This window comes from Lepisosteus oculatus, chromosome 27 (assembly GCF_040954835.1).
Source record: "Lepisosteus oculatus isolate fLepOcu1 chromosome 27, fLepOcu1.hap2, whole genome shotgun sequence".
NCBI classification, from domain to species: Eukaryota; Metazoa; Chordata; class Actinopteri; order Semionotiformes; family Lepisosteidae; genus Lepisosteus; species Lepisosteus oculatus.
The window spans coordinates 10,602,000-10,629,020 of NC_090722.1; the positions used below are offsets into that span (position 1 = coordinate 10,602,000).

Here is a 27,021-nt window from a genome sequence, read left to right on the forward strand (position 1 = left end):
CCGGGGAACCCTTTTAAAACAAATTACAAATCCCCATTGGACTAAGTCCAGCGAGGAGCAGAGATCCCAACAAAATTCAGGAGTCTTTAAGGGGGGAACGAGGAAAACACATCAAGTAAAAAATAATACTTTTTATTGTTCTGCCTCGAGCAGAGGGGTGAGGGGTGTTAGTGGGGTGTTAGTGGGGTATTAGTGGGGGTTGCCAGGGTGGGGCAATCAGATATTCACAGGATCAGGATCTTGCAGAAACTGCAAAATGAGTGCAGGAGAGGGGGGGTCTCGGGGGGAGGGGGTCTAGGAAGGTGAGAGCCCCGGGGCCCTGAGACCCCCTCTTTGGTGTGAGGAGGGGTTGTGGCGGGCAAGGCGGGGGTCCTGAGCGCGGGGGCCGGGGCTCAGCTCAGGCGACGCCGGCACGGACCTGCCCCACGCCCGGGAGCACTGCCCCAGGCTGCGGTGCCGGCGGTAGAGGTGGTGGCTGCCGAAGTACTGGCCACAGCCGGTGCACAGGACTCGGGTGGGCGTGCACCTGTGCGAGCGCAGCTGGCTGGGGGCCCGGAAGCCGCGGCGGCACAGAGGGCACGGGTGGCGGTGAGGCTGGGGGGCGGGGGGACACAACAGAGACCGGGAGACAGACTGGGGGACAGGCTGGGGGACAGGCTGGGGGATAGGCGGGGAGACAGGCTGGGAGACAGGCTGGGGGACAGGCTGGGAGACAGGCTGGGGGACAGGCTGGAGGACAGGCTGGGGGACAGGCGGGGAGACAGGCTGGGGGACAGACTGGGGGACAGACTGGGGGACAGGCGGGGAGACAGGCTGGGGGACAGGCTGGGGGACAGGCGGGGAGACAGGCGGGGAGACAGGCGGGGAGACAGGTGGGGAGACAGGCGGGGAAACAGACTGGGGGACAGGCAGGGAGACAGGCGGGGAGACAGGCGGGGAGACAGGCGGGGAGACAGACTGGGGGACAGGGGGGGAGACAGGCGGGGAGACAGGCTGGGGGACAGGTGGGGAGACAGACCGGGAGACAGGCTGGGAGACAGGCTGGGAGACAGGCTGGGAGAGAGACTGTGATTCAGGCTGGGAAACAGTCAGGGATACAGGCTGGGATAAAGACTGGGAGAGTGACTGGGAGACAGGTTGGTATGCAAGCTGGGAGACAGGCTGGGAGGGAGACTGGGATATAGACCGGGATATAGGCTGGGGAAGAGACTGGCATAACAGCTGGGATAAAGAGGGGGATGAAGGTTGGGATAAAGACTGGGAGACAAGCTGGCAGAGAGAATGGGATAACGGCTGGGATACGGCCCGGGAAACAGACAGCTGGGGCTCCTCCTGGCGTTTCTGGGGCCGGAGTTTTGGCACAGCAGTGCTCCTGTCCTCATCCTGCTGCAGGTGTGCCCAGCAGCGGTGCCACTGGAGCCAGCAGTGCCGGGACGTCCAGCCGCAGGACTGGCAGAGGTCCAGCTGGCTCCGGCCTTCACTGGACGTCCCTGGAAGAGAGAGAGAGGCAGTGTACGGGCAACAGCACCGTATAACACAACTTTACACAACATGACACAGCATATTATAACACAACATCATACTACAGAACACATGCAGGGCGGCACAGTGGCGCCCTGGGTTCAAGTCTGGAACTGTCTGTGTGGAGTCTGTATGTTCTCCCGATGTTCCCATGCGTTTCCTCTGGGTGCTCCAGTTTCCTCCCACAGCCCAGAGACATGCTGGTGGGCTAATTGTCTTCTGGGAAACTTGGCCCTGGTGTGAGTGTGTGTGTGTCTGTGTGTGCCCTGTGATGGACTGGTGTCCTGTCCAGGGTGTGTGAGTGTGTGTCTGTGTGTGTCCTGTGATAGACTGGTGTCCTGTCCAGGGTGTGTGAGTGTGTGTCTGTGTGTGTCCTGTGATAGACTGGTGTCCTGTCCAGGGTGTGTGAGTGTGTGTCTGTGTGTGTCCTGTGATGGACTGGTGTCCTGTCCAGGGTGTGTGAGTGTGTATGTGTCCTGTGATGGACTGGTGTCCTGTCTAGGGTGTGTGAGTGTGTGTCTGTGTGTGTCCTGTGATAGACTGGTGTCCTGTCCAGGGTGTGTGAGTGTGTGTCCTGTGATGGACTGGTGTCCTGTCCAGGGTGTGTGTCTGTGTGTGTCCTGTGATGGACTGGTGTCCTGTCTAGGGTGTGTGAGTGTGTGTCTGTGTGTGTCCTGTGATAGACTGGTGTCCTGTCTAGGGTGTGTGAGTGTGTGTCTGTGTGTGTCCTGTGATGGACTGGTGTCCTGTCCAGGGTGTGTGAGTGTGTGTCTGTGTGTGTCCTGTGATGGACTGGTGTCCTGTCCAGGGTGTGTGAGTGTGTCTGTGTGTGTCCTGTGATGGACTGGTGTCCTGTCCAGGGTGTGTGTCTGTGTGTGTCCTGTGATGGACTGGTGTCCTGTCCAGGGTGTGTGTCTGTGTGTGTCCTGTGATGGACTGGTGTCCTGTCCAGGGTGTCCCCTGCCTTGCTCTCGTTGCTTGCTGGGATAGACTATGACTCCCCTGTGACTCTGTACTTGATAAAGCAGTTAGGAAATGGAGGAAGGGTTGATAATATGATAGGGTATAATCAATATATCAGAATACAATTTATGACATATTCCTAACATGGGTTCAGTTAAGGACAGAATGAAGCAGAGCCTGGGCTGTGAGAAGTGACCCCACCTGTGAGTCTCTCTGCTCTGTCCAGTCCCCTCGCTCTGGCTGCAATCCCCGGGTCGGCCTGCGGGGGGTGCTCTGCGGGCCGGGCAGTGATGAAGGGGGCCCCCACCGGCGCTCTGGGGGTCACCGGCCCGAAGATGGCGGTGGGGAGACAGGGCGGCTGGGACAGCACCAGCGCACAGGGGGCGGGAGGCAGGAGGCAGGCGGGGGGCGCCAGCGTCACAGCCAGGGGGAGATGGCGGAGGGCCTGGAATTCTGGGGCGCGGCGTCCGGACATGGCGGCAGTGCGAGACGGGGAACCCTAAGATCAGCCGGCGCATCAATCGCTCAGCCAGTCAGTCCTTGTCCTGAAACACCAGCACAGCCACGACTCTGAGCTTCTGCACCTGTTAGGGTTAGGGTTAGGGTTACTACTGCTGCTACTACACTTACTACACTATTACTGCTGCTACTACACAACTGCTACTACTACACTATTACTGCTGCTCCTACACAACTGCTACTACTACACTATTACTGCTGCTCCTACACAACTGCTACTACTACACTATTACTGCTGCTCCTACACAACTGCTACTACTACAATTATTACTGCTGCTACTACACTATAGCTACTACACAACTGCTACTACTACACTATTACTGCTGCTACTACACTATAGCTACTACTACACAACTACTACTACACTATTATTGCTGCTTCTACACAACTGCTACTACTACACTATTACTGCTGCTTCTACACAACTGCTACTACTACACTATTACTGCTGCTTCTACACAACTGCTACTACTACAATTATTACTGCTGCTACTACACTATAGCTACTACACAACTGCTACTACTACACTATTACTGCTGCTACTACACTATAGCTACTACTACACTATTACAGCTACTACTACACTATTACACTCCTGCTACTACCACACTGCTGTAGCTACCACTGGTCCTGGTGCTGCTGTTGACACGCCTGACCTCTGTTCTACAGCTGCTGCTGTTCCTTACCTTCTAAAAGAGTTCATTCAAGTGCAGCTGTCCCTCTGCTTTTACTGTCACTTATCAGACCCACAGCAGTGTGTATGGTGATATCAATATGGTCGTTTATTGTTTTTTTTTAAATATCTTAAGTTCGTGCTCTCAGCTTGGCCTTCGGGTAGAAGCTGTGAGGGAGGGCAGCACCGCACTCACTGCTGTAACGATGACGACGACGATGAGAAACGCCAGCGGCCCGATCACACTAAAACCTCGGTGTATCCTGAGAAGAGACGGAACGGAATGAAGTCTCGCCTGTCCGCTAGGGGGAGAGAGCTGGAGGACACGGGCCGGGGGCCGGGAGGACAGAAAACTCTCGCTTCGAGCTCCGCGGCATTTAATTAAGCTGCGCAGCAACCGTTGCCAAGTGACCCAGCGCCTCCAGCCTCGCCGCGCTTCCCCGCATGACGTCACCAGTGCCTTCCGGAGTAGGAAGTGTCTCGTTCTACAGCGGTCGTGACGTGCTGACCGGTCCAGTCGGCGCCTCACAGCCTGCGCTAGTGGGGAAATCAACTCACTACTCCCGACAGGACAGATTCCCCGCTCAGGCCATTCGGGTCTGGAATCAGGTGTTCTTTATTGTCTTAGAAATCTGGGAGACTGGCTTCTTTAGAATTGATCAAATGTTTCGTTGCCAAACCCCCAATTAAACAACATTAAACGGAACCCATCGAGTTTTAAGGGAACCGGGGGTGACAATCCCAGTACAGCAGACGTCTGGACACCGCGAATTTAAATTAATCAGTTTCCAGCGCGACACGTCCGACTCCAGCGGACACGCGGTCACCCGTCGACAGCGCTCTGTCTGCTGAATGTATTGACCCCTCAGGCCCCCTGCCCTGCACTGGGCTAGCGTAGACCCCAGTGAGCGCCTCCATAGTAAGACACCTTCCCTGAGCCGGAAATACCACCTTCAGCTGGGTACAGTGCTGAGGACACCTCAGGGCCACAGGTGTTACCATGACAAAGTTAATTAGACCCACCATAAAATTAAAAAAAGGCGGATTGTCAGCACAGTGCCTGGCATTACTGCCTCACAGCACTGGGGCTCCGGGTTCAATTCCTGGGGAGCCATCTTTGTGGAGTCTGCGTGCTCTCCCGATGTTTGTCTGGGTTTCCTCCCACAGTCCAACAGCGTACCGGTTGTACGTTGGGTTAATTGGCTTCTGGGAAAACTGGCCCTGCTGCGTGTGTGTTTCCATGCATCTGCCCCGTGATGGACTGGTGTCCTGTCCAGTGTGTGTGTGTGTGTGTGTGTGTCCTGTGATGGACTGGTGTCCTGTCTTGCAGCTGTTGCTTGCTGGGATAGGTTCCAGCTCCCCTGTGACCCTGAACTGGAAGTGATTAGAAAACAGATGTCGAGTCAGTGTGTTTGCAGGTTTTCTGCATCTCTCCACAGCAAATATCACTATCCCTGAAGTATTAATGTTCACTGGTACTGCTGCCGGCACAGTGGAGTGAAGGCACTGGGCACTAGCTCACTCCTACTGCTGCTGGCACAGTGGAGTGAAGGCACTGGGCACTAGCTCACTCCTACTGCTGCTGGCACAGCAGAGGAAGCATCAGTGTAAAAGACTGGGCAGCGACAGGAAAGAGATGGTTTATCCTGCGCCAGGATCCCTCCTGGCTGAGCCCCGGAGCTCTTTATTATTAAAACGCCACACTGTGTCGGAAGTCTCATACAGCCGAGATTCTGTTACACAACTGCTCTGCTTTTAGAAAAACGGACAGACACACACAGACACACGGGGGTCCCCGGCCGGCGGCCCGAGGGGGTGAAAACTCATTCTGCTGCTTCTCGCCGTCCTGGAGACGAAGGGGAGCCTCACACTGAGCACCGCCACCAGGAAACTGGGGCTCCAGGACCCCTCGACTCCTCGGGGTGGGTGGGGGGGGTGATGCCATCGTGGGAAAGCAGACACGCCTGACAGTCCAGTTTGTAACCAGAGCGTCCGAAGACTCTTCCTGAAGAGCACCAAGCTGACCCACTGCTCCCTCCACTACCGGTCCAGCGAGTCGGCCGGGGTTATCCCAGTAACCCAGGGTCCCACTGCCTGCAGACATTCCTGAAAACACAGCGGCTTTTAACCCATCAAAAACAAGTGGGACGAGACTGGGGCTTCATCTCTTCCGCAAATCCCCAAGAACATCTTCAGTTATTATTTTGACACCCTGGATTTAGGGATGACGGAGGTGCTGGCTCTGTCCCAGACCGGATCCACAGGCTCCTGCATCCCGAGCCTTTTGAAAACCTGGCCAGATCCGTTCACGCAGAAGGCCCTCCGAGCCGGAGAAGTCTCCCTCCTCAATCACGAGCCACAGAGGCACAGATAGGATCCGGAAGGCCGACGAGGACAGGGGGACGAGAATGACTCGGGCAGACAGGGCGGAGTCCGAAATCCTGCCCCCCCCCATCCTACACACACACACACACAGAAGCAACACGAGATGACCGAGTTTAAAAAAATTCAGTAAAACGCGAAGCATCCTGGATCGCTTAAAACGAGATGGAAAAATTAAAAATGTTACAAACTAAATCCCTTCTCCCCCCTCCCTCCCTCCCCCCGCAATTCCCGAATCCGTACACCCCAACCCACAGCTCCCGGCCCTTTCCCGCTCCGCCCCCTCGCGGCAAACACACACGCGCGCGCACACTCTCGTACCCCCCACAATCCCGATTATCTGCCGGCCGCGGCGGCGGCGCCGTGGGTCTGCCGGTGGGCCCGCAGGTTGCCCTCGCGGCCGAAGCTCTTGCCGCAGTCGGGGCAGGCGTGGCGGCCGGCGCCGTGGGCGCGCGCGGCGTGGGCGGCCAGCTGCTCGGGCCGGGCGAAGCTCTCGTCGCAGCCGGGGCAGGCGTGGGCCTTGCGCTCGCGGTGCAGCCGCCGGTGCGCCCGCAGCAGCGCCGCCGTGCCGAACTTCTTGCCGCAGTCGGAGCAGGGCAGGGGCAGGGGGTCGGGACGCTCCGCCCGCTCTTCCTCCCCGGCCTCCCCCCCCGCCGCCGCCGCCTCATCCTCCTCCTCCTCCTCCTCCTCCCTCGCCGGCTGGGGCTGTGTCTTGGGGGGCCGGCCGCGGCGCGCCCCCTGCTTCGGCTTCTCAACCGCCCCCGATGACGCCACCGCCTCCGCCGGCCGGTCGTTGCTCCCGCCCTCCTCCTCCTTCTTCTTCCTCCTCTTCCCCTTCTTGCTCTCCTCCTCTTCCTCCTCCTGCCCCTCCGGCTGGGGTGGGGCCGGCGGCTGCTCCCCGGGAGGGCCGGGGGGCCGGTAGGACTTCGGGGGGCGGCCCCTCCTCTTGGCTCCGCCGGAGTTGCAGTGCTGGTCGCCGGCGTGGTTCTCCTGGTGCTCCAGCAGCTGCTGCTCGGTCTCGAACCCGCGGCCGCACTTCTCGCAGCGGTACGTGTGGCGCGCCTCGCTCTCGGCGCGCCGGTGGGCCTCGCGGTGGCTCCTGAGCAGCGCCGGGCCCCGGCAGGTCTCGCCGCACTCCCGGCACACGCACAGCTTCTCGCGGCACACCTGGCGCCGGTGAGCCGTCACCTGGCAGGGCAGGACGGGACAGAGGTCAGTGCAGCACTCCACGGACACAGACGCTACGCCCCCCACGTCTCTCTCTCTCTGTCTGTGCTCCCCCCTCCCTCTCTCTGTCCCCCCCAGTGTCTGTGTTCCCCCTCCCTCTCTCTGTCCCCCCCAGTGTCTGTGTTCCCCCTCCCTCTCTCTGTCTCCCCCCAGTGTCTGTGCTCCCCCTCCCTCTCTCTGTCCCCCCCAGTGTCTGTGCTCCCCCTCCCTCTCTCTGTCCCCCCCAGTGTCTGTGTTCCCCCTCCCTCTCTCTGTCTCCCCCCAGTGTCTGTGCTCCCCCTCCCTCTCTCTGTCTCCCCCCAGTGTCTGTGCTCCCCCTCCCTCTCTCTGTCTCCCCCCAGTGTCTGTGCTCCCCCTCCCTCTCTCTGTCCCCCCCAGTGTCTGTGTTCCCCCCTCCCTCTCTCTGTCCCCCCCAGTGTCTGTGCTCCCCCCCTCCCTCCCTCTCTCTGTCCCCCCCAGTGTCTGTGCTCCCCCCCTCCCTCCCTCTCTCTGTCCCCCCCAGTGTCTGTGTTCCCCCTCCCTCTCTCTGTCCCCCCCAGTGTCTGTGTTCCCCCTCCCTCTCTCTGTCTCCCCCCAGTGTCTGTGCTCCCCCTCCCTCTCTCTGTCCCCCCCAGTGTCTGTGCTCCCCCTCCCTCTCTCTGTCCCCCCCAGTGTCTGTGTTCCCCCTCCCTCTCTCTGTCCCCCCCAGTGTCTGTGCTCCCCCCCTCCCTCCCTCTCTCTGTCCCCCCCAGTGTCTGTGTTCCCCCCTCCCTCTCTCTGTCCCCCCCAGTGTCTGTGCTCCCCCCCTCCCTCCCTCTCTCTGTCCCCCCCAGTGTCTGTGTTCCCCCCTCCCTCTCTCTGTCCCCCCCAGTGTCTGTGTTCCCCCCTCCCTCTCTCTGTCCCCCCCAGTGTCTGTGCTCCCCCCCTCCCTCCCTCTCTCTGTCCCCCCCAGTGTCTGTGCTCCCCCCCTCCCTCCCTCTCTCTGTCCCCCCCAGTGTCTGTGCTCCCCCCCTCCCTCCCTCTCTCTGTCCCCCCCAGTGTCTGTGCTCCCCTCCCTCCCTCCCTCTCCCCCCAGTGTCTGTGTTCCCCCTCCCTCCCTCTCCCCCCAGTGTCTGTGCTCCCCCTCCCTCTCTCTGTCTCCCCCAGTGTCTGTGTTCCCCCCCTCCCTCCCTCTCCCCCCAGTGTCTGTGCTCCCCTCCCCCTCTGACCTCGGAGAAGGTGCGGAAGCGCTGCTCGCAGTGGGGGCACTTGAAGGGCTTGTCCTCCTTGTTGTGGGCGCCCTGGTGCTGGGTGAGCTCCTGCGAGGAGGCGAAGGTGCGGTCGCACACGTAGCAGGTGAAGAGCGTGTCGCACTCCTGCAGCTGCTGCTTGTACTCCTCGCGGTGGCTCTTCTTCATGTGCCGCTCCTTCGCCTTGGAGCTGCAGAAGGTGATGAAGCACTGGAAGCACTGCAGGTTCTCGTGCTGGTCTGGGGAGAGAGCCGGGAGAACTCCTAACTCCTCCAGCATCGACACACGGGAGAGAGTCACAAAGCACTGGCTACGCCTGAAACTCCTGCCAGCACAAGGCCCTGCCGAGCCAAGAGCTGGGCCCAACAACGAGCGCCCTGAGCCAGCTGGTGCTGAGGCTCACTGACCCGAGCCACCCCGACACCAGCCAGCCTCAGGACAGCACTGCTAGAATCAACCACATCACAGCACAGATCAAACAGCAACATCTCACACACACACACACACACACACACACACACACACAAACTGGAATGCTACAGAACCCTAAACAGACAATACAAACTAGCCAAATATCTAACCAAGCTAAATAACAGCATAGAGAAACAGACCCTGACAAAGTACAGGCTCAGTGACCACAGCCTGGCCATAGACACTGGACACAGGCAGACCTGTCTGTCCAGAGAGGACAGGCTCAGTGACCACAGCCTGGCCATAGACACTGGACACAGGCAGACCTGACTGCCCAGAGAGGACAGGCTCAGTGACCACAGCCTGGCCATAGACACTGGACACAGGCAGACCTGTCTGTCCAGAGAGGACAGGCTCAGTGACCACAGCCTGGCCATAGACACTGGACACAGGCATACCTGGCTGCCCAGAGAGGACAGGCTGTGCTCCCACTGCCAGTGGGGAGAAACAGAGACAAAGGTGCACTTCCTACTGCACTGTGACAGATATTCTGGGATATGAGAAACATTCTTCAACCAATTTTTAAAATCAAATCCCAGAATTCCCACACCTGCCAGAATCACAACAGCTCCCAATCCTACTGGGAGAGGGAGGAGGAACTCAGTTGAACTGGCAGCCCAGTGTGGGATCTCCTGTCCCAGCCTGAGGAACAGTAATGCTCCAGATGTTTGCATGTAAATGTATTATGATGTGTGTGTACTGTAAATGTCTATAGATGTTGTGTTAATTGTACATGCTTTGGCAACACGGAAATTCATTTGTCATGCCAATAAAGTTTCTTGAACTGAATTGAGAGGAGGGGAGAGAGAGGAGAGGAAAGCAGGAGGGATAAATAAGATTACTGTTAACCAGCCAGACAAGTACAGGAGAGGAGGGAGAGTGAAAGGAGCAGCTGGACTCACAGGACTGAATGACAGAGGGGGCCGGAGCCTCTGGGATGATGAAGGTGTAGGGCTCTGCATCACCATCGACCTCCGGAGCCACCTCCTCCCCCACTCGCACCTCTTGTATCGTCACTCCATCGATGTCCATAGTGCCTGAGAGAGAGAGGGGTTAATACAGACACACTGACTGGACACTCCAGTACATGAACACTGCACTGAGAGAGAGAGGGGTTCATACAGACACACTGACTGGACACTCCAGTACATTAACACTGCACTGAGAGAGAGAGGGGTTAATACAGACACACTGACTGGACACTCCAGTACATTAACACTGCACTGAGAGAGGGAGGGGTTAATAGAGACACACAGTTTTTATTTAAATTTCTCTTGATGCAGTTGCTCGAAGTCTGCAGGAATGGGTGACATAAGGCTGACCAGTAAACCCTGATGACCACGGCCAGTCCCCGGTGGACAAGCCCACCCGCCGGGTAGGGGCGCACAGCCGGCCCCTCCGCGGCAACGCAGCGCAGGCCGGCCGGAAGCACAGGCCTCAGGCCCGGCCGTCCCCGCCGCGGGACCCGCAGACCCCAGCTCCCGCGGACTCACCCCCACCCGCCGCCCATGCGCCGCAGGGGACCCCGGGCCCGAATGGGACCCCGAAGTACCGGAGCCGAGCTCACCCAAAGCCCGGGCAGACTGGGGGAGCCGGGCGCACTCGGGCACACGGAGGAGACACACAGACGGAGAGACTTGGTCTCGGGGCCGAGGTTTAAAAACACCAGGGGACCCCGCGCACGAAACACACCGCCCAGAGCGGGGGGACCCCCCGCCTGGACCCCCAGCCGGCAAGAACTTAGCCGAAAACACGAGTAAATTCGTGCAGAAACGATGTGTAAACAGACAGCAGCGCTGCGCTTACCCTCTCCCAGGATTCCCAGTGCGGTGAAGTCGGAGAGGAGGGGGGAGTGTTCGACCCTTGTCACATGACAGGGGTGGGTTTCCAGCCCGGGGTGCAGGAGGCGGCTGCGCCTCTCCTCCACTTCCCTTCTCCCGCTGCGCCGCACTCTCTCGTCATTTAGCAAGCGTGACGTAATCTCCACGACGAGAAGCGGCCATCCGGGCAGCCCATGGTTTGTGATTGGCCAATTAATCTAAGGGCTTCGTTCTGGTTAATAACGTCAGGCATGCGTCAGCCCATCTAGTCTGTTTAGTTTTTCAGCAGCTAAAGGATCCCAGGATCACATCCAGCTGTGAAAAATCACATCCAGCTTTTGGATGTGATCCTAACAATCCTCCTCTATGAATTGGCTTCATTACTCTGCTCTCCTCCCCACTAATAGCTGATGTGTGGTGAGCGTTCTGGCGCACTATGGCTGCCGTCGCCTCATCCAGGTGGGGCTGCACATTGGTGGTGGTGGAGGGGATCCCCATGACCTGTAAAGCACTTTGAGTGGAGTGTCAAGAAAAGCGCTATATAAGTGTAATTAATTAATCTATCGAATAGTGAGGCATATATAAGAAAACAGAGGGTAACGTAACAGCTAGACCATTTTTTATTGATTTAAAACAATCAGATCAAAGTATCTTATGTTTCTTACTAAAAATACATACACTTTTAATAAAAAGAACAAAAGACTTCCATTATAAAAACAGAGGTTAAATGCTCTGAAAGGCAGATCTAATTCAAGGCCTTTTTAAAAACTTTACAAAATTCAAAACTCTGCCACTTATCAGATACAAAGATTTTTAACGTAAACACTGAATTAAGCCTGGACTTTGATAAACGGTTCTAAAAATGTTACCATTGCATCTGGGTTTTCATCTTTAGTTTTCAACTTCTTTTTTATTCAGTTGTTTTGAAGCTACATTTGAGTCAGACACAGGCCTGGCACACACACGCACGCACGCACGCACGCACGCACGCACGCACGCACGCACGCACGCACGCACGCACGGTCAGATACAGGTTTGACACACACACACAGGGTCAGATACAGGCCCAAGGTGCAGCCTTCACACTCCACTTGTCCGTTAACCAGTGATGAACACACTCTGTTCTTCATTTTGTCCTCTCAGCAGACATCTGTTAAAGCCTCCCTTCTGCTTCCTTTTGTTAGCAAAACAAAGAGAGGAATTTTATACACTAAACAAGAAAACAATTAGCCGAACAGTCCACTAGACAGGCACTCAATACAGTACAGTTATACTGCTATATCCAGCTACCAAAAACATTTTCCATCACAATCAACCTTTTTACCTACACAACCATTTCCATTGGCTACGCGCCCTACAACCTCACATTTAGTTTACAAAGATCAAATTCAAAATCTTTAGTTTTAATAATCTCAGACATAGTAGCCAAAAGACATCTGAGAATGTCACAGGACAGAAGGAAAGGACAATGAGGTAAGGAACTGCACAATCAGGCTAGTGAAGAAAGAAAACACCTGTAGAAAGTGGGCGGATGTCTTTAAATCATTTAACACAGGTCTTGAACTCTGGTCCAATCAAACACCCAGTCCTTCAGGGGCTCTGGGGGTCTTCAATCAGGATAATGGTTAATCTGGATTAATCTGGTTAAGAAACATTTTGGTTCAATCTGGTAATTGAGTTCAAGAATCCTGCTTGGAGAGAGGTATAACCAGCTAAACTTTGGTTGTCTAGATCTAAAGTCAGGCACTAATAAAGAAACAATAAAAACTATAAAATAATTCTAAAATCTGGATTTTGGATTAAGCACGAGGAGGCCTGCCCTGAGCTCGGCCCCGCGCACGAGCCCCACAGGACCACAGGTGCCCAGCGCCCAGGTCTGAGTTCCCATGAGCCGAGAGCCGGGTTCTGCTCCTCGGCCACTGAGAGAAAGACGTGGCGCTGGCTGGCAGCCGACAGGCCTGGGAGACGAGCGATCGGCTTGGTGCGGCCCGACCGCCGATCCCGCCGATCGATCGAGCAGTCGGGTCCGAGACGTGGGGTCTGTTTCAGGGCCCAACAACACGTCACTTCTCGGCCCGCGAGCCGGGAGCAGGGCGGGCCGCAGCTGGTCCGAGCCCTCGGCGCACGCCAGACCACCGAGAGTCCGGTCAGAGACGCTGCGGGACAAGCAGGAGGGAGGGGCAGGCTCCCGCGGGGCGGCCCCCCTGCCGCCGCCTCTAGGGGGCGCCGCGGAGGCTCGTCTTCTGCGCCCGGCCGCGGCGCGTCCGCCTGCCCCGCGGCGCGGTGCTTCCTCTCCCCCCCGCCGGCCCGGCCCGCGGCTCCGGCGTCTGCGCCCGCCGGCCCGCCGGAGGAGGGGCGGAGCTGGCCGGCCCCTGCGGCCGAGCCCGGCTCCTCCCGCCCGCGCCCCGCTCTCCGGCCCCGGCGGCCGGCGCCGCCCCCCGCGCCGCGATGCCTGCGGCCCTGGCGGGCTTGCGTGGCCGCCCGCGCCCCCGGGGCGCTCCTGGCGCGGGGCTGGCCGGCTCCGCCCGCGGGTAGATCCGGGGTCGACCCAGCGGCTTCCAAACGCGCGGCCCCTTCGCCGTCTCGGCCTCCTTGGGCGGCAGGGGGGTCTTGCGCGGCCGCCCGCGTCTCTTGGGCGTCTTTGGGGGTCGCCCCCGTTTCCGGGGGGGCGCCCCGGCACTCCGGTCCGCCTCCAGCTCCTGCGGGGCTCTGCGCGGATGCCCGGGTTCCCCCAGGACACCAGGGGCCTCCCTGGAGGAGGCGGAGCCCCGCGGGCGGCCCCTCCCCCTCTTCAGGGGCTTGGGCTCCCCATTGGGCAGCAGGTCGGGCTCCGCCCCCCTGGCACCCCCCCTCCCCCTCTTCCAGCCCTCCTCGGACATCGGACTCTCTCCGCCTTCTCTCCAGCGGAGGGCGCTCTCGGCCGAAGGTGAAGCCCTCGGGGTTCCTGCCTGTAAGGGGAGGGGGAAGTTGAAATAATAATAATAATTATAATAATAATAATAATTGCTTACACTTATATAGCACTTTTCTGGACACCCCACCCAAAGCTCTTTACAGGTAATGGGGATCCCCTCCAGCACCACCAATGTGCAGCCCCACCTGGATGATGTGACGGCAGCCATAGTGCGCCAGAACGCTCCCCACACATCAGCTATCAGTGGGGAGGAGAGCAGAGTAATGTTGCCAATTCATAGAAATAAAAATCAATCAATTCTCAAAACATGGTCAATTTAAAAACAAGTTCTGTGAAACCCACGGAAGTTTCCTAAAAACTTCAGTTTTATTTTTGCTAAGTAGGTTTCACAAAGTTTTTTTTTTTGCCATTCTGTCCAGAAAGAAATCCATTTCAAGTAACTTCGACGGGGGAAGTTGTAAACACAACAGACTGGGACTTCTTTACACAAAGGGCGGCGGGGGTGTGGAACAAGCCGCCCAGCAGTGCTGATACCCTGGCTCCTCCACAAATTTTAGGAATCCTGAGTAATTAACAGGATATCCGCGGACTGACTAAAACACAGGGAGCATACTGTGCAGTTACAGCAGTGCATGTCTGCATGCTGTTTCGAAAATGAAATACGGTATAAAAACAAATACCATTACCCCTGTAGTCAAAATAGCGTTCCGAGTATTTGTAATGATGAAAAGGCTGTTGTATTGTTTCTACGTTTTTTCCAACTTGATGACACCACAGTATACAAAAATGTACAATTACAAATGCAATTATTTAACTGAAAAACCAAAACAGCTACCCATTTTCATTTGTACTATTAAAAAAAACGTAAACATGTTTTTGACTTGTTTTTTAATACTGCTTTTTTTGTTCAGACGCCTAAATCCAGAAGTCTTTAATGATTATTTAAACTACCTACATTATTATTATTATTATAATTGACAACAACAATAGTAAAATAAAATAATAATATCAATACGTACAATTGCATCACATTTGTCAAAGGATGAGAAAATGGTTTATTCTTGCTGGAAGTTTGCTGCGTTCCTAATACATTGTTGACTTTTCGTTTACAATCACGGTCCACTTTGAAAAAAACAATAATAATAGTTCTAGCGCAATCATTAAGTGCAACACATTTCCGAGGACGGTGTGTGTGTTCTCTACGCAGTGGGCTTAACTGGTATTTAACCAGTAAAATTGAAAATAAACACAGATGCAATAAGGAACTTGGATATCGCACGGAAACATGGCCTCCCGAGCCGGGAATGATAAACACGAAGGTGTTAAAAATGCTCAAGTCGGAGGGGAAGATGCAATCACTGCCTCGCCAAAAACAAATTAGAAATATTTTCCCAACTCTTACCGTGGCATGAAATCTGCGTGTATTAGAGTTTCTGCCTTTTTTATTTCGTTTAAAAACTCACGGATGTAAAAACACCCAAATTGAAAAAAATAAAACAAATCGCGATTTTAGACAGGAAAAACCCCAGTACATGAATGCAGGTGGGTGTGTTTCTATATGAAACCTCCCCCCCTCTCTATCTTCGACAGGAAGAGATTCCAAACCCCCACGACTGTGCAAGAGCCCTCGAGCTTTGTTTAAATTTACAAGCACTTCCGGGGCCAACCGGAAACCCACGACCCCCCTCTCGCCCGGCACGAAACCACCTGTTTCACCTGTGCGGAGGCACCGGCATAGGCGGGGTTGTGAAGTTCTCTTTTCCTTTCCTCCACTCTGACACACTAAACTGAATGAAATATTCAAATCCAGGATATCTTTCTACACGGATGGAAACTGGCCCAGTGGTTCAGGTCCAGTCCTGTTACACCAGGAGGACAGCTGGTCCAGTGGTTCAGGTCCAGTCCTGTTACACCGGGAGGACAGCTGGTCCAGTGGTTCAGGTCCAGTCCTGTTACACCGGGAGGACAGCTGGTCCAGTGGTTCAGGTCCAGTCCTGTTAGACCAGGAGGACAGCTGGTCCAGTGGTTCAGGTCCAGTCCTGTTACACCAAGAGGACAGCTGGTCCAGTGGTTCAGGTCCAGTCCTGTTAGACCAGGAGGACAGCTGGTCCAGTGGTTCAGGTCCAGTCCTGTTACACCAGGAGGACAGCTGGTCCAGTGGTTCAGGTCCAGTCCTGTCACACCAGGAGGACAGGAGTGTACTTTAGATACTGGCAAAGACACCACTATCCCTCACCTTTCACAATATTCAATTAAAAAAAACAAAGAATAAATCAGACAGGTAAACATTTATTCCAAACTTCGAGTAACACAGAAACATATCTCACAAAGGGGAAAGGAGTGACTGTGGGGGTGGGGATACAACTTCTCTTCATTCTGACACATAAACACCCAAGCTGGGCTCTCACCATCGGAAGCGTCTCAGCTTTGTTCAAGCCCGTTTTTGTCCGAAGGCGCTTCAGAATCCCGTCAGCATCACAGTAACGTGTCCTGGCGTGGTTTTAAAAGACCCCGTGTAGGAGTACTGGGGGGGAGGTGTCAAAAACACACAGCTCACAACAGACAGGTCCGGAAAGATCACTCAGGCACGAAACACTGATGAACGGATGGGACGGACATCGCCTTGCTGCTTCGAACACAATCCCAGGACCGCCACACCACGCTGCAGAACTCCTCCGTGCAGGAGTGGGCCTGCGAGTCTGTGCACGTCCGAGAGTGTGCAGGAGTGCTCCTGCGAGTGTGAGCACGTCCGAGAGTGTGCAGGAGTGCTCCTGTGAGTGTGTTTTTACACGCCCGAGCATGTGTGAGAGTGCTGCTGTGGGAGTCTTTGCTCTTTTCTACAGTTTCTACAGAGACAGACCCCAGAAGAGCCGTGTCAGTCTGGAGCTTGTAGAAACACTTCTGCTCCCGGCTGGGACTGGACTCACCGGCCCTGCTCCTGTGACAGTGGCCCTCTTCCTCGTGCTGAAGCAGGAGGCGAACACTACCACGCAAAGCGCTCCATTACTGCTCGTCTTTTACACACCCTCAGCCTGCCACGTCTCTCACTACCTCGCACTAGAGCGCGTCTGCTGCACCGTCCCTGACCACAGCACTCTCTCTCTCTCTCACTCTCTCGCACTCTCTCTCTCTGGGTCGTTTCTCTTAACGAAGCTGCACCCCTCACTGCAGACACACGCCGCTCTGCCTGTCGGTCCTAGAGCACATCCCGTGCTTCGGCTCTTCAGCCGTGTTTCCCCACAAGATTTTCTGTGTTGTTCTCAGTTAGGCTACAAGCGACATCGCCTGAGGAATGAAAGGGCTTCTCCTTCCCCGTCGGATCTGATCGGGGTTTAGAGAAGCATCAGACCAAACCCCTCCTCTAGGCCAGGCTGGAGCCAGACTGAAGGGCAGAGCATGAGGGCCTGTCCCTGCACGCAGCCGGGCCGGTCTTGGCACAAGTATGTATCTCTGCACTAGCGTGTCCTTTGTATTTGTGTGTGCACAGCTTTGCACTAGTGTGTGCTTTGTATCTGTGCATGTACACATCTTTGCACTAGTATGTATTTGTGTGTGCACACATCTTTGCACACGTCTATGCGTGTTCGCCCAAGCTCGCCCTTGCACAAGCGTCCATGAGGGTGCCTCTCCCCGGGTGCGTGTGCCTCAGTTCCTTGCCAGCGGCGCCCCCTGCAGGACCCCGCGGGGCAGGTCGATCCCCCGTGCCTTCGCCAGCCCGCACGTCCGCTGAAAGCGCTCCTCGTGCTTCTGCAGCGACGCCTTGCAGGGGAAGGTCTGGCCGCAGTGGGCGCACGCCAGCAGCCTGGCGGCCAGCTGGGGCCAGTGCTTCTGCTGCCCCCTGCTGGGAGCGCTCTCCACCACGTAGCAGTCCTCCTCCTCCTCCTCCTCCTCCTCCTCGTCTTCCTCCTCCCGCTCTGCGCCCGGCTCGCCCTCGCCGCCGGCGGGCCGCAGCCTCGTGACGCAGCCCCTCTCGTAAGTCTTGATGCCCCGTGTGGGGCGGAAGCTGAACGTGATCTCCTCGGGGACCTGGGGGGGGGCCGCCTTCTCCCCCGGCCCAGCCTGGACCCCGTTCGCCCCGCGGCCTCTCCCCGGGCTCGCCCCCCCCCGGGGCTCCTCCTCCTCGGCGCAACGGTGCCGCCCCAGGCCCCAGGGCCGCGCCGCGCGCAGGACGGTGCCGCAGCGGAAGCGCAGCGGGCGGCGCAGGGGAGGCCCCGGCGGGCAGGCGTGGCGCACCAGGGGCTCCGGGCTGACCAGCAGCCGGCCGCAGCGGCGGCAGCCGGACACCCGCTCGGGCCGGTGGCCGGCGTGGTGGTCGGCGAGCTGGTCCAGGCTGCGGAAGGCGCGCTGGCAGCGCCCGCAGCGGTGCCGCCCGGCGCCGGGGAAGCGCCGCCGGGTCTCCAGCCGCACCACGGGCAGGAAGCGCCGCTGCAGGCTGACGGCGGCGCCGTGGATCAGCAGCCGCAGGTCCGCCGGGTCCGCCGGGCCCCCGCGCTCCCGCGCCAGCCGGGCGCCGCTGTAGTCCAGCACCAGCACGTCGTCGTGGCCGCGCGCGTGCTCCTGCATGGCGCCGTAGCGCAGGAAGGCCTGGCCGCAGGTGCAGATGTAGGTGACGGCGGGGCAGGCGTGCTGCTCCAGGTGCTGGCGGCTGGCGAAGGGCCTCCCGCAGCGCCAGCAGGACAGGGGGGCCGGCGTGGCGCCCGCGCGGGCGCGGTGGGCCCGCAGCCCCTCCGGGGACGGGCCGAGCTCCCGGCCGGGCCCGCGGGGGAGCAGCGCCTCTCCCGTCTGCATGCTCGCCGTCTCGCCGCCTCGCCGGCGCCCCCCCGCGCCCGCCGCCGGTCACGGCGCTCCCCTCCGCTGGGCGCTACGCGCGCGGCCGCCGGGCTGCTCCATCCCCAAGCCTGGAACCCGGAGACAGGACAGGAGACTGCGTTACCCTCAGGTTTCCCACCCTGCAGGAGCGAGTCCAGCGCTTCACTCCTGCTCCTCCCAGCTCCGGAATCCGACGGGACAGAAAGGGTGAGCCCTGGGAGAGTCCCGCGAGTGGCCGGGTTGTCGCCGCTGGCCGAGCAGGAGTCGGGGAGACCCGCGGAGAGAAGAGGCCCTTCCTCGCTAGTCACCCCCAACAGTTCCTCCCGATCCTGCGCCACTGTCCGGTTGAACTGAACTGTCCCTTTGATTGCAGGGACAGCGGAAGCCCCCCAGAGCCGGGTCAGAAACATGACAATCACACAGATAATGAAATAAACAGACCAGCTGGACGCTCAGTCACCAGGAGTGGAGAAAGTGTAACAGCAGCTCACAGCAGAGACGCACAATTCCACACGTGCAGGTTGTCGGAGAATTACGGCATCTCCGACGCGTCGTGACGTCACCCCCGTCCAATCACGTCACAACAACTATCCCCCCCGAACTATCAATATGAAATATCGATCGTTATCATTGATCAGTAACACACCCGCGCTTCGAAACGTACTGCTACCGCCAGACTGCTCGTGATGAGCAGACGAGCTGGACTGAGTGTCCTGGTCACGGGCCGTGACGGAACGACTGTCTCTTCAAAGCACTGACCGCACGAGACGCGAGCGACGCCACGCTCCCACCGCACGCGCCGTGGGCTGTCCCGGGCTGTGCAGCGCGACCGGACCGGGACACCTCGAGCTGAAGGGCACCCCCCTCCTGCCTACAGTACACGAGGCGGGACGTGGGGGCGCGTCGCTCGTGTTGACACCGCTGAGGCACACGCGTGGTAAATATTTACCTTTACATATAAATGCTCACATTTCCACAACACAAACAAAGAGCGAACCAGGGCGCGTCAGGGGTTTTCCCGGGCCGCCGGCGCTATAGGAACCCGTTCGCTTGCAGGCGTGTTTGTGTTTTTGTTCAATGCATCACGGCGGGGGGCGTCCTTGCACACCAGTGTTTTTCTCACGACGGCGGAAACTTTACCGCTCGTGCTCCCACCCCACCGAGCCGAGCCGTGACGTGACCCTGCTCACACCCCTCGGACCCGACCGGACCGAGCCGAGCGGGAGCCGTTACCCCGTGCATCCGCTCCGACGTGCGCCGCTCTCCGCCCGGGCTGGTGCCGGAACCGGTACCGGTACCGGTGCCCTCCTCCCTCTCCGGTTCAGCCACGCGGAACGACACGGCAATCAGCGCCGACTGCAACACTGCTGTAGCCACGCGCGCTCCCCGGCTCCAGCCGCGCGGATCCCATTAAGAATCTCCTCTGCTCGACCCCCCTCTGGAAAACCCGCACTTCCTACAGAACAAGAATGTGGCTGAAAACTCGAGTCCCCCGTCTGTGGCGGACCTGCACTAACGCTGCCCCCTAGTGTCGCGGAGTCACCGCCGGGAGCCCGTTTCACCGCGGGGCTCCTGGGATCAGGGCACTGCTGTAATAATAATAATAATAATAATAATAATAATAATAATAATAATAATAATTGCTCACACTTATATAGCACTTTTCTGGACACTCCACTCAAAGCGCTTTACAGGTAATGGGGATCCCCTCCACCACCACCAATGTGTAGCATCCACCTGGCTGTAGGAGAGACTGAGGGCATCAGGGCACTGGTGTAGGAGAGACTGAGGGCATCAGGGCACTGCTGTAGGAGAGACTGAGGGCACCAGGGCACTGCTGTAGGAGAGACTGAGGGCACCAGGGCACTGCTGTAGGAGAGACTGAGAGCATCAGGGACTGTGGACTGTGTACCATTATAGATACAAATGCAGTCCAAAAAATGCCGCGACGTGTCAGCAAACAAAAATGAAGTTGACACCCTCAGCGCCTCCTGTATCTGTCACCAGCGAGGTTCTGTCAAGCAGGCAGGCTGCTGAGGACATGGAATAAGACCGCTGTCCTCTCCTTCTGCTCACAGACCAAGGACACTTGCGGTCTGGTCAGAACAAGACGCACAGGACGTGCCAACCCCCCCGCAGGTTCTCACTGGTTCTGTTTGTCGCTTCAGGACAGGAGCCCACTGCTACCACCAGTGAAGACACCCCATTTCCCCTGCCTGCCTGCACCCCAATCCAAGAGGAAAGAGAACACATAAGTCAGAAGCAAGACCTTGGCGTTTTCGTAATAACTTTTAATCTGCAATACTTTCCTCCCGATTTCTTTAGAGATGAAACTGTGTCCCTGAAACTGACAGGACAGACCAATACTGGACAGCCGAGACACAGCGGCCCAGGATGGACACACTTTCCCCTTCAAGAACACTTTCAACAGGAGAGTTTAAAAACAACGAACACCTACATACAGTCCATACGCAGTGCCCGACCGGCTTCTCCAACCCCCTGCCGAAACGAGAACAAAAACCATGACATTCAAGATCGAGTCCCGGATAATGGCAGTTAAAAAAAAAAAGATTCTAATGTTGTTTATACTGTAATCACAATTGCAATGCCCACAGCACAGGCATTTCAGTCATTAATGAATTCCAGAGAACACAAGGGTCACATTAATTCCTACTTCTAACTTCATTTAAATAAAATCCAATGAAAAAGATCCACAGTAAAAGTCCGCTCTTTGGAAGGGCACTGGACGCCGCCAGAACTATATTGAGGTCTCTGAAGGTCTCCTGTTTCCCTGGGGCGGGATAGGAGGTGACACAGGAAGACAGTCAGTAGTAGCAGCATGAGCATCACGGTTAACGGTGGGAAGCTCTACGCAGACAGCGGGCAAGTGGTCACTGACCTCCGCAAACAGGGGGTGGCTTTGAGAGAGCCCGCACGGAGTGGAGCCCCCCACTTCTCACGGTCCAGCAAGGCCACTGGTGCAGTGGCCAGGCGCTCAGGAGGAGGTGGCCCGTGCGCTTCGGCACCACGGAGCTCCGGAGGCAGGAACAAACCCAAAGGCCGCAGCTGGAGATCCCCAGGACACCCGGCCACAGAGCGGGGCAGGGGGAGCGGACGGGACCACACGGTGCCAGGAGACGCCGCGCTGATCCGCTTCACAAGAGCGGCGCAACGCACTCTGCACTGCACTGCGTGGCTTGGGCTGGGGGCAGGAAAAGCTTTCCGGGTGGGACAGTCGGATGACCAGTTCCCGATCCCTGCTCGCCTGTCGGAGAGGAAGCCAGGAAGCGGGGGAAATCTTAAAATCCGAAACGGCCCGCCGCCAACGTCCGTTGTCAAACAGCGAGTCTTTGGGCTCGCCGCCCCCGCCGTCACGGCTCCCCCTCGCGGCCGGCGGGGTCTTGGGCCGGATACGCGGACCCCGAGGCCCGGCAGGACCCGCCCCGGAGGTGGCGGCAGAGCTCGGCGAGGCTGGAGAGCTGCGCCCGGCACCGGGGGCACCGCGGCGGCGCGGCCTGGCCCGAGACGCAGGTCCCCCTCCGCCGGTGACGCAGCAGGGACCTCCGGTGCAGGAAGTGGCGGCCGCAGGCCCGGCACTGCTGGACCTGCGCGTGGCCGCGGGGGGGGCCGCGGGTCTCCTTCCCGATCTTCCCGGCCTGGGTCTGCAGGCGCCGCAGAAGCAGCTCGGCCCCCAGCTCTCCCCCCTGCGCCGGCGCCGCGGCCCCCGCCTGGGCGCCCGGCTCTCCGCCGCCGGTGCCGTCCGCCTGCTGCTGCCGCAGGAACGCCGCGCACGTCCCCTGGTGCCGGCGGAGGCCGTACCGCCGCGTGAAGCTGCCCCCACACCCGCGGCACACGAACGGCCTGCCGCCCCCCCCGCCGGGGCCCCGAGCTTCAGCCGCCGGGCTCGGGGCGTCCTCTGGCGCGTGGCACTTCCTGTGGTGGGCGCGCAGGCGGTAGCGGCGGTTGTAGCCCGCGCCGCAGTGGCCGCAGATGAAGGGCTTGGCCGCCGCGGCGAGCTGGGCCCGCGCAGACTTGGCCGAGAGCAGGCGGCTCCCCTGGGCGTCCCACCGAAACCCCTTGGCCGCCCCCTCCCACCCCAGGCCGTTCGGGAGACCCAGCGATGCCCCCTCCGCCGCCCCGCCGCCACCGAGGTCTCCCGGCCCGTCCCGCGCGCCCCCCCCCGCCGCCGGGCACTTCCTCTGGTGCCTGATCAGGGTGTAGTGCCGGGTGTAGCCGTTACCGCAGCGCTCGCACACAAACCGCTTCTCGGCGGGCGGGCCGGGCCTCGGGACCGGGCTCCCGGCGCCGCCCCCCCCGGGCCCGCACCTCTCCTGGTGGGCGCGCAGGCGGTACCGGCGGGTGTAGCCCCTGCCGCAGAGCTCGCAGACGAACTTCTTCTCCGCGGGCTGGCGTGGCCCCGGCGCCGGCTCGCCCGCGGGGGGGGGCCGCGCCGCGCAGTGCTGCTGGTGCATGCGCATGTTGTAGAGCCGCGTGTAGCCGGCCCCGCAGTGGGCGCAGAAGAAGCGCTTCTCGCCGACTCCGTCGGGTTTCGGGGCGGAACCGCCCGCGGACCGGCCTCCAGTACCCCCCTCCCCCGACCCGCTCTGGACCTCCTCCTCCTCCTCCTTCTTCACCGCCCCGGCCAGCGGGCAGCGGAGCTGGTGCACCTGCAGGTTGTAGCGCCGGGTGTAGCTGTTGCCGCAGAGGCCGCAGGCGAACCTCTTCTGCGCGGACTGGCCCGGCGCCGGCGCCGCCTGCTGCTCCCCCTCGCGCCGGCGGCACTTCCTGCGGTGCACGAGCAGCGAGGAGCGCCGCGTGTAGCGGTTTCCACAGCAGGCGCACGCGTACCGCTTCCTGGCGTGAGGCTTCGGCCTCGGGGGCGGGCCGACGCCGTTCTCCTCGGGCTCCGGTTTCCCCGGACGCTTGCCCCCTTCCTCCTCCTCCTCCTCCTCCTCCTCCTCCTCCAGCTTGACCTTCACCTGCTCCACCTGCGCCGTCGGCGGCCCGTCTGTCGGAGGGCCCGGCCCAGTCCCGGCTGACCGGCCGGCCGCCTTGTCCATGAGGCGCCGCGCGGCCGGGAAGTGGCAGAGAGAATCCCAGCAGCCCGCCGCCGGGATCTGGGACCACCCCGGAGCCCCGGACTCGGGCGCGAGATCGCTGGCCGACTCGGGCGAAAAGGGCTTGAGGCTGCCGGGCGTCTCGCGGTCCGCCCAGAAGACCGGCTCCAGGAGGGGGTTCCTGGGAGCGGCGACGCTGGAATCCCTTCGGCCCCCCCCGGGCTCGGGGGGCAGGGGGGCGAGGGCAGCCTGGAACAGGGGGCGCCCCTGGGGAGACTGGGGGAGCAGCAGGAACGAGGGAGCCGGAGCGCTGCTCCGACACGGAGGGGTGAGGTGGAAAGGCCGCAGCTCGGACCGCGGGGGCGGATCGCGGGCGCTGGCCCCCGGCCCGGCCGGCTCCGGCTCCGGCTCCGTTTTGATCCAGAGGGGCTCGGTGGCCGTGCCGACGCTGCAGGAGCCCGAGCTCTGGGGGTGGATGAAGGTCGCGGGGCGGATCCAGTCCTGGTCCGGGCTTGGCTTCCCCGGCGAGGGGGCGCCCGGGCACCGGTGGGTCTTGAGGCCGAACCGGCGGGCGTAGCTGCGGCGGCACACCGGGCACCTGTGCTGCTTCCCCGGCGAGCGCTGGCCGGACGCCGGGACGCCCTCCCCGCGCCGGTGCCACGCCGGGCCGGCGGCCGCTCTCCGGGGGGCGGGCAGCACGGTGCCGCGGCTGAAGCTCGGCGGCCCCGGCGGGGGGGGCCCCGGCGGGCAGGCGTGGCGGCCGACCGGGTCCCGGCTGACCAGGAGCCGGCCGCAGCGCCGGCAGCCGAACACGCTCTCCCGCAGGTGGTGGGCGTCGCGGTGCTCGGCGAGGGCGCGCAGCGTGGGGAAGGCGCGCTGGCAGCGCCCGCACCTGTGCCGCTGGCCCCCCGGGAAGGGCCCCTCGGCCGCCAGCCGCACCAGGGGCAGGAAGCGGCGGTTCAGGCTCACGGTGCTGCCGGAGGCCTGCAGCAGCAGCCGCGGGGGCGCCAGGGGAGAGCGGGCCGCGGGGGCGCCCCCCTCCCTCCGGCCGGGCCGGGGCAGCAGCGGCCGCAGCTGGCTGATCACGGCCCTCAGGCCGGGCGCCGGCCGCACGGGGCCTCTCCTCTCGCCGCAGGGCGGCGGCGTGGCGGGGGGCGGCTCCGGGGGGCCCGGGAGGGGCCAGGGCTTGGCGCAGGGGCCGACCGTGAACGGCACGAGACGCAGCCCCCCGGCTCTCGGCCCCAGGAGCACCGGCGGGGCCTCGGGGGCTTCGGGGGGCGGCGGGGTCACCGAGGGGGGGGCCGGGCTCCCCAGGGGCTCGGCCGGCGGGCGGCTGGACGCCCCGGTCTTCTCGTCTGCCCCTCCCGGCGCCGGAGTCGGGGTGTCCGGAGCCGCGCGCTCAGGGGCGCTGCCGGGGGGCTCCTCAGAGGCCGGGGCGAGGGGGCCGGGGGGAGAGCCGCCCTGCGGGAGAGTCAGCAGAGGAAGAGGAGGAGGAGGAGGAGGAGGGGCGACGGCGGGGGAAGAGTCCGCAGGGCCCGCGGGGCTGCTGAGCCCGAGACAGTCCGGCGTGGCAGAGCCGCGGCGAAGACACGTGTGCCGGAGCATGGCCTCGAACCCGGGGAAGGCCTGGCCGCAGGAGCAGATGCAGGAGGAGGGGGAGGCCGCTGGGAGCCCCGGCGCCCCCCCCACTGCGCCCCCTTCCGTGTGGGCAGCCTGGTGCGCCAGCAGGGTGGCCAGGGCAGGAAAGGTAGCGGCGCACGCCACGCAGGGGTACCGCCTGCCCTCCCTGGGCTGGCCGGCCGGTCCGTTCTGCAGCCCCAGCATCCCGGCGTCCCTTCCCGAGGCACGGGGAGGAGGAGGAGGAGGAGGAAGAGCCGGTTGAGCCGCAAGCCACACCTCTTCTACAGTTTGCGCCGCCGGCTTCCCATGATACTGCCAGGGGGCGGGGCTTGGTCGCCGGAGTGGGTGGGGCAGGGGCGGGGCTTGGTCCCCGGGGTGGGGCCTGTGGTGGCAGGGGCGGGGCTTGGCCACTGGGGTGGGTGGGGCTGAAAGGAGGAAAAACAAGGCAAGGGGAGAGATAATTATTATTATTGTTGTTAAATACTCTCCGAGTTGAAGAAAACCATGGAAACAGCATGACTCCGGGAAAAAAAAAACTAAATTCAAAGAGTCACCATGTGTCATTTTTATCAGCAACTTCCTGAAAAAGTAGAAATTCTACGTCTGTCTGTCTCCGTGTGTGTCTTTTTAATAGAAAAAAGGCACTGAAAACGTACCTTCTGAGCGCCTTCCGGCGGTACTTCCCGCCGCGGCCAGCAGGACGGGATGGCGGGTGACCCCGGGTCAGGACCGACCCTCTCGCCTCCCTCCTCAGCAGCGACACAGCCGATCCGCAAGCCGGCCCCTCTGGGAACAGCAAGCACACGAGAGGACGGCTTGCTCGCAGCTTAGTCTCTCCGTGACCGAGACGGCTTTTAGCCACTCAGGTTAACCGGCAGCTCCTCAAACTTGAGGGGCTCGTTTCCTCCATCGCTTCCTCCAACAGCCCCAAGACCACACAAACAGCCGCCAGCTCGAAATCCACGGGTCGGTCATCAGCGGGTTTCTCTCCACTCGTGATGACGACCACCCCCTTCACGGGCGGCACTTTTAAACACGGGCGAAAGACTCGGCAGCGGCGATTTCTTAAGATGGCTACGGCTTCGTCAAGACGTCTTAAAAGTCCATAAAAGACGAAACAGGGGAAAAGACTTACCGCGAAGTACGACTCCCGTGCGGCGCCGAGAAAGCGGTATTTAGCTCAACGCTTTCCAGGAGCCGAGAAAACGGGGCTGAGCCATCCTCCCGCCGCGGTCGTACGATTCCTGCAAATCCCAAGAAAGTAAAGACGGTGTGTTGCGCCGAGACTCCAAAACTTATCCTCGAAGGGAAGATTTTGTTATAAAAAAAAAAGTAGGTGACCGTTTCTGTAAAAACAAACCACGCTTCGGCAGGACGATGCCTACCCACAACATCCACTCTAGAGCGGCCGCACGAAATGTTCACCCCATTACTGCTTTACCGAGCCAGGAGCGCCCTCTGGTGGTAGGAAGACCGTCAGCACCCAGCCTCTGTGGGCAGTGAAAAGGCAGGGCAGTGATTTCAAATGTGGGTTACTGGACACTACACTGTACTACAGTTCTGTTACACTGAGAACAGGATTGATTTCTAAGGTGTGAGACTGGACACTACACTGTACTATAATAATACTGCACTAAAGTGCTGTTACAGTAACAGTGCGTGTGTGTGCTGATGGGTTACACAGTGGCTACACAGTGTGTTGCAGTCACAGTGCGTGTGTGCTGATGGGTTACACACTGACTACACGGTGTGTTACAGTAACAGTGTGTGTGTGTGTTGATGGGTCACACTGGCTACACAGTGTTACAGTTACAGTACATGGGTACTTAAAGATT

The 27,021-nt window shown here is 59.9% G+C and overlaps 4 protein-coding genes across 5 annotated transcripts; all 4 read right to left on the reverse strand.

Moving 5' to 3' along the window:
• Positions 1-116: 116 nt before the first annotated feature.
• LOC102695948 (fap1 adhesin-like) lies at positions 117-4,117 on the reverse strand. 2 transcript variants are annotated; one of them, XM_015368759.2, is made up of 3 exons: positions 3,692-4,117; positions 2,686-3,068; positions 117-1,490 (listed from the first exon to the last, which is right to left on the reverse strand). In XM_015368759.2, exons 2-3 carry the CDS (start codon positions 2,957-2,959, stop codon positions 295-297), a joined length of 1,470 nt encoding a protein of 489 aa, XP_015224245.2. In that variant the 5' UTR covers positions 2,960-3,068; positions 3,692-4,117; the 3' UTR covers positions 117-294. The 2 variants fall into 2 exon arrangements, with proteins under 2 accessions (XP_015224245.2, XP_069041439.1); XM_069185338.1 differs by having other exon boundaries at positions 3,875-3,891.
• Positions 4,118-5,313: 1,196 nt separating this feature from the next.
• On the reverse strand, positions 5,314-10,959 carry LOC138225359 (DNA-binding protein REPIN1-like). Its single transcript, XM_069185355.1, has 4 exons — positions 10,773-10,959; positions 9,869-10,003; positions 8,475-8,734; positions 5,314-7,248 (listed from the first exon to the last, which is right to left on the reverse strand). Exons 2-4 carry the CDS (start codon positions 9,996-9,998, stop codon positions 6,397-6,399), a joined length of 1,242 nt encoding a protein of 413 aa, XP_069041456.1. The 5' UTR covers positions 9,999-10,003; positions 10,773-10,959; the 3' UTR covers positions 5,314-6,396.
• Positions 10,960-15,969: 5,010 nt separating this feature from the next.
• Positions 15,970-20,010, reverse strand: LOC138225361 (zinc finger protein 771-like). Its single transcript, XM_069185361.1, has 2 exons — positions 19,743-20,010; positions 15,970-18,598 (listed from the first exon to the last, which is right to left on the reverse strand). The coding sequence occupies exon 2, from the start codon at positions 18,486-18,488 to the stop codon at positions 17,346-17,348; it is 1,143 nt and encodes a 380-aa protein (XP_069041462.1). The 5' UTR covers positions 18,489-18,598; positions 19,743-20,010; the 3' UTR covers positions 15,970-17,345.
• A 769-nt stretch (positions 20,011-20,779) lies between these two features.
• LOC138225351 (zinc finger protein 316-like) lies at positions 20,780-26,991 on the reverse strand. The gene is made up of 3 exons (XM_069185281.1): positions 26,322-26,991; positions 25,843-25,972; positions 20,780-25,611 (listed from the first exon to the last, which is right to left on the reverse strand). Exon 3 carries the CDS (start codon positions 25,388-25,390, stop codon positions 21,881-21,883), a length of 3,510 nt encoding a protein of 1,169 aa, XP_069041382.1. The 5' UTR covers positions 25,391-25,611; positions 25,843-25,972; positions 26,322-26,991; the 3' UTR covers positions 20,780-21,880.
• Positions 26,992-27,021: the final 30 nt, after the last annotated feature.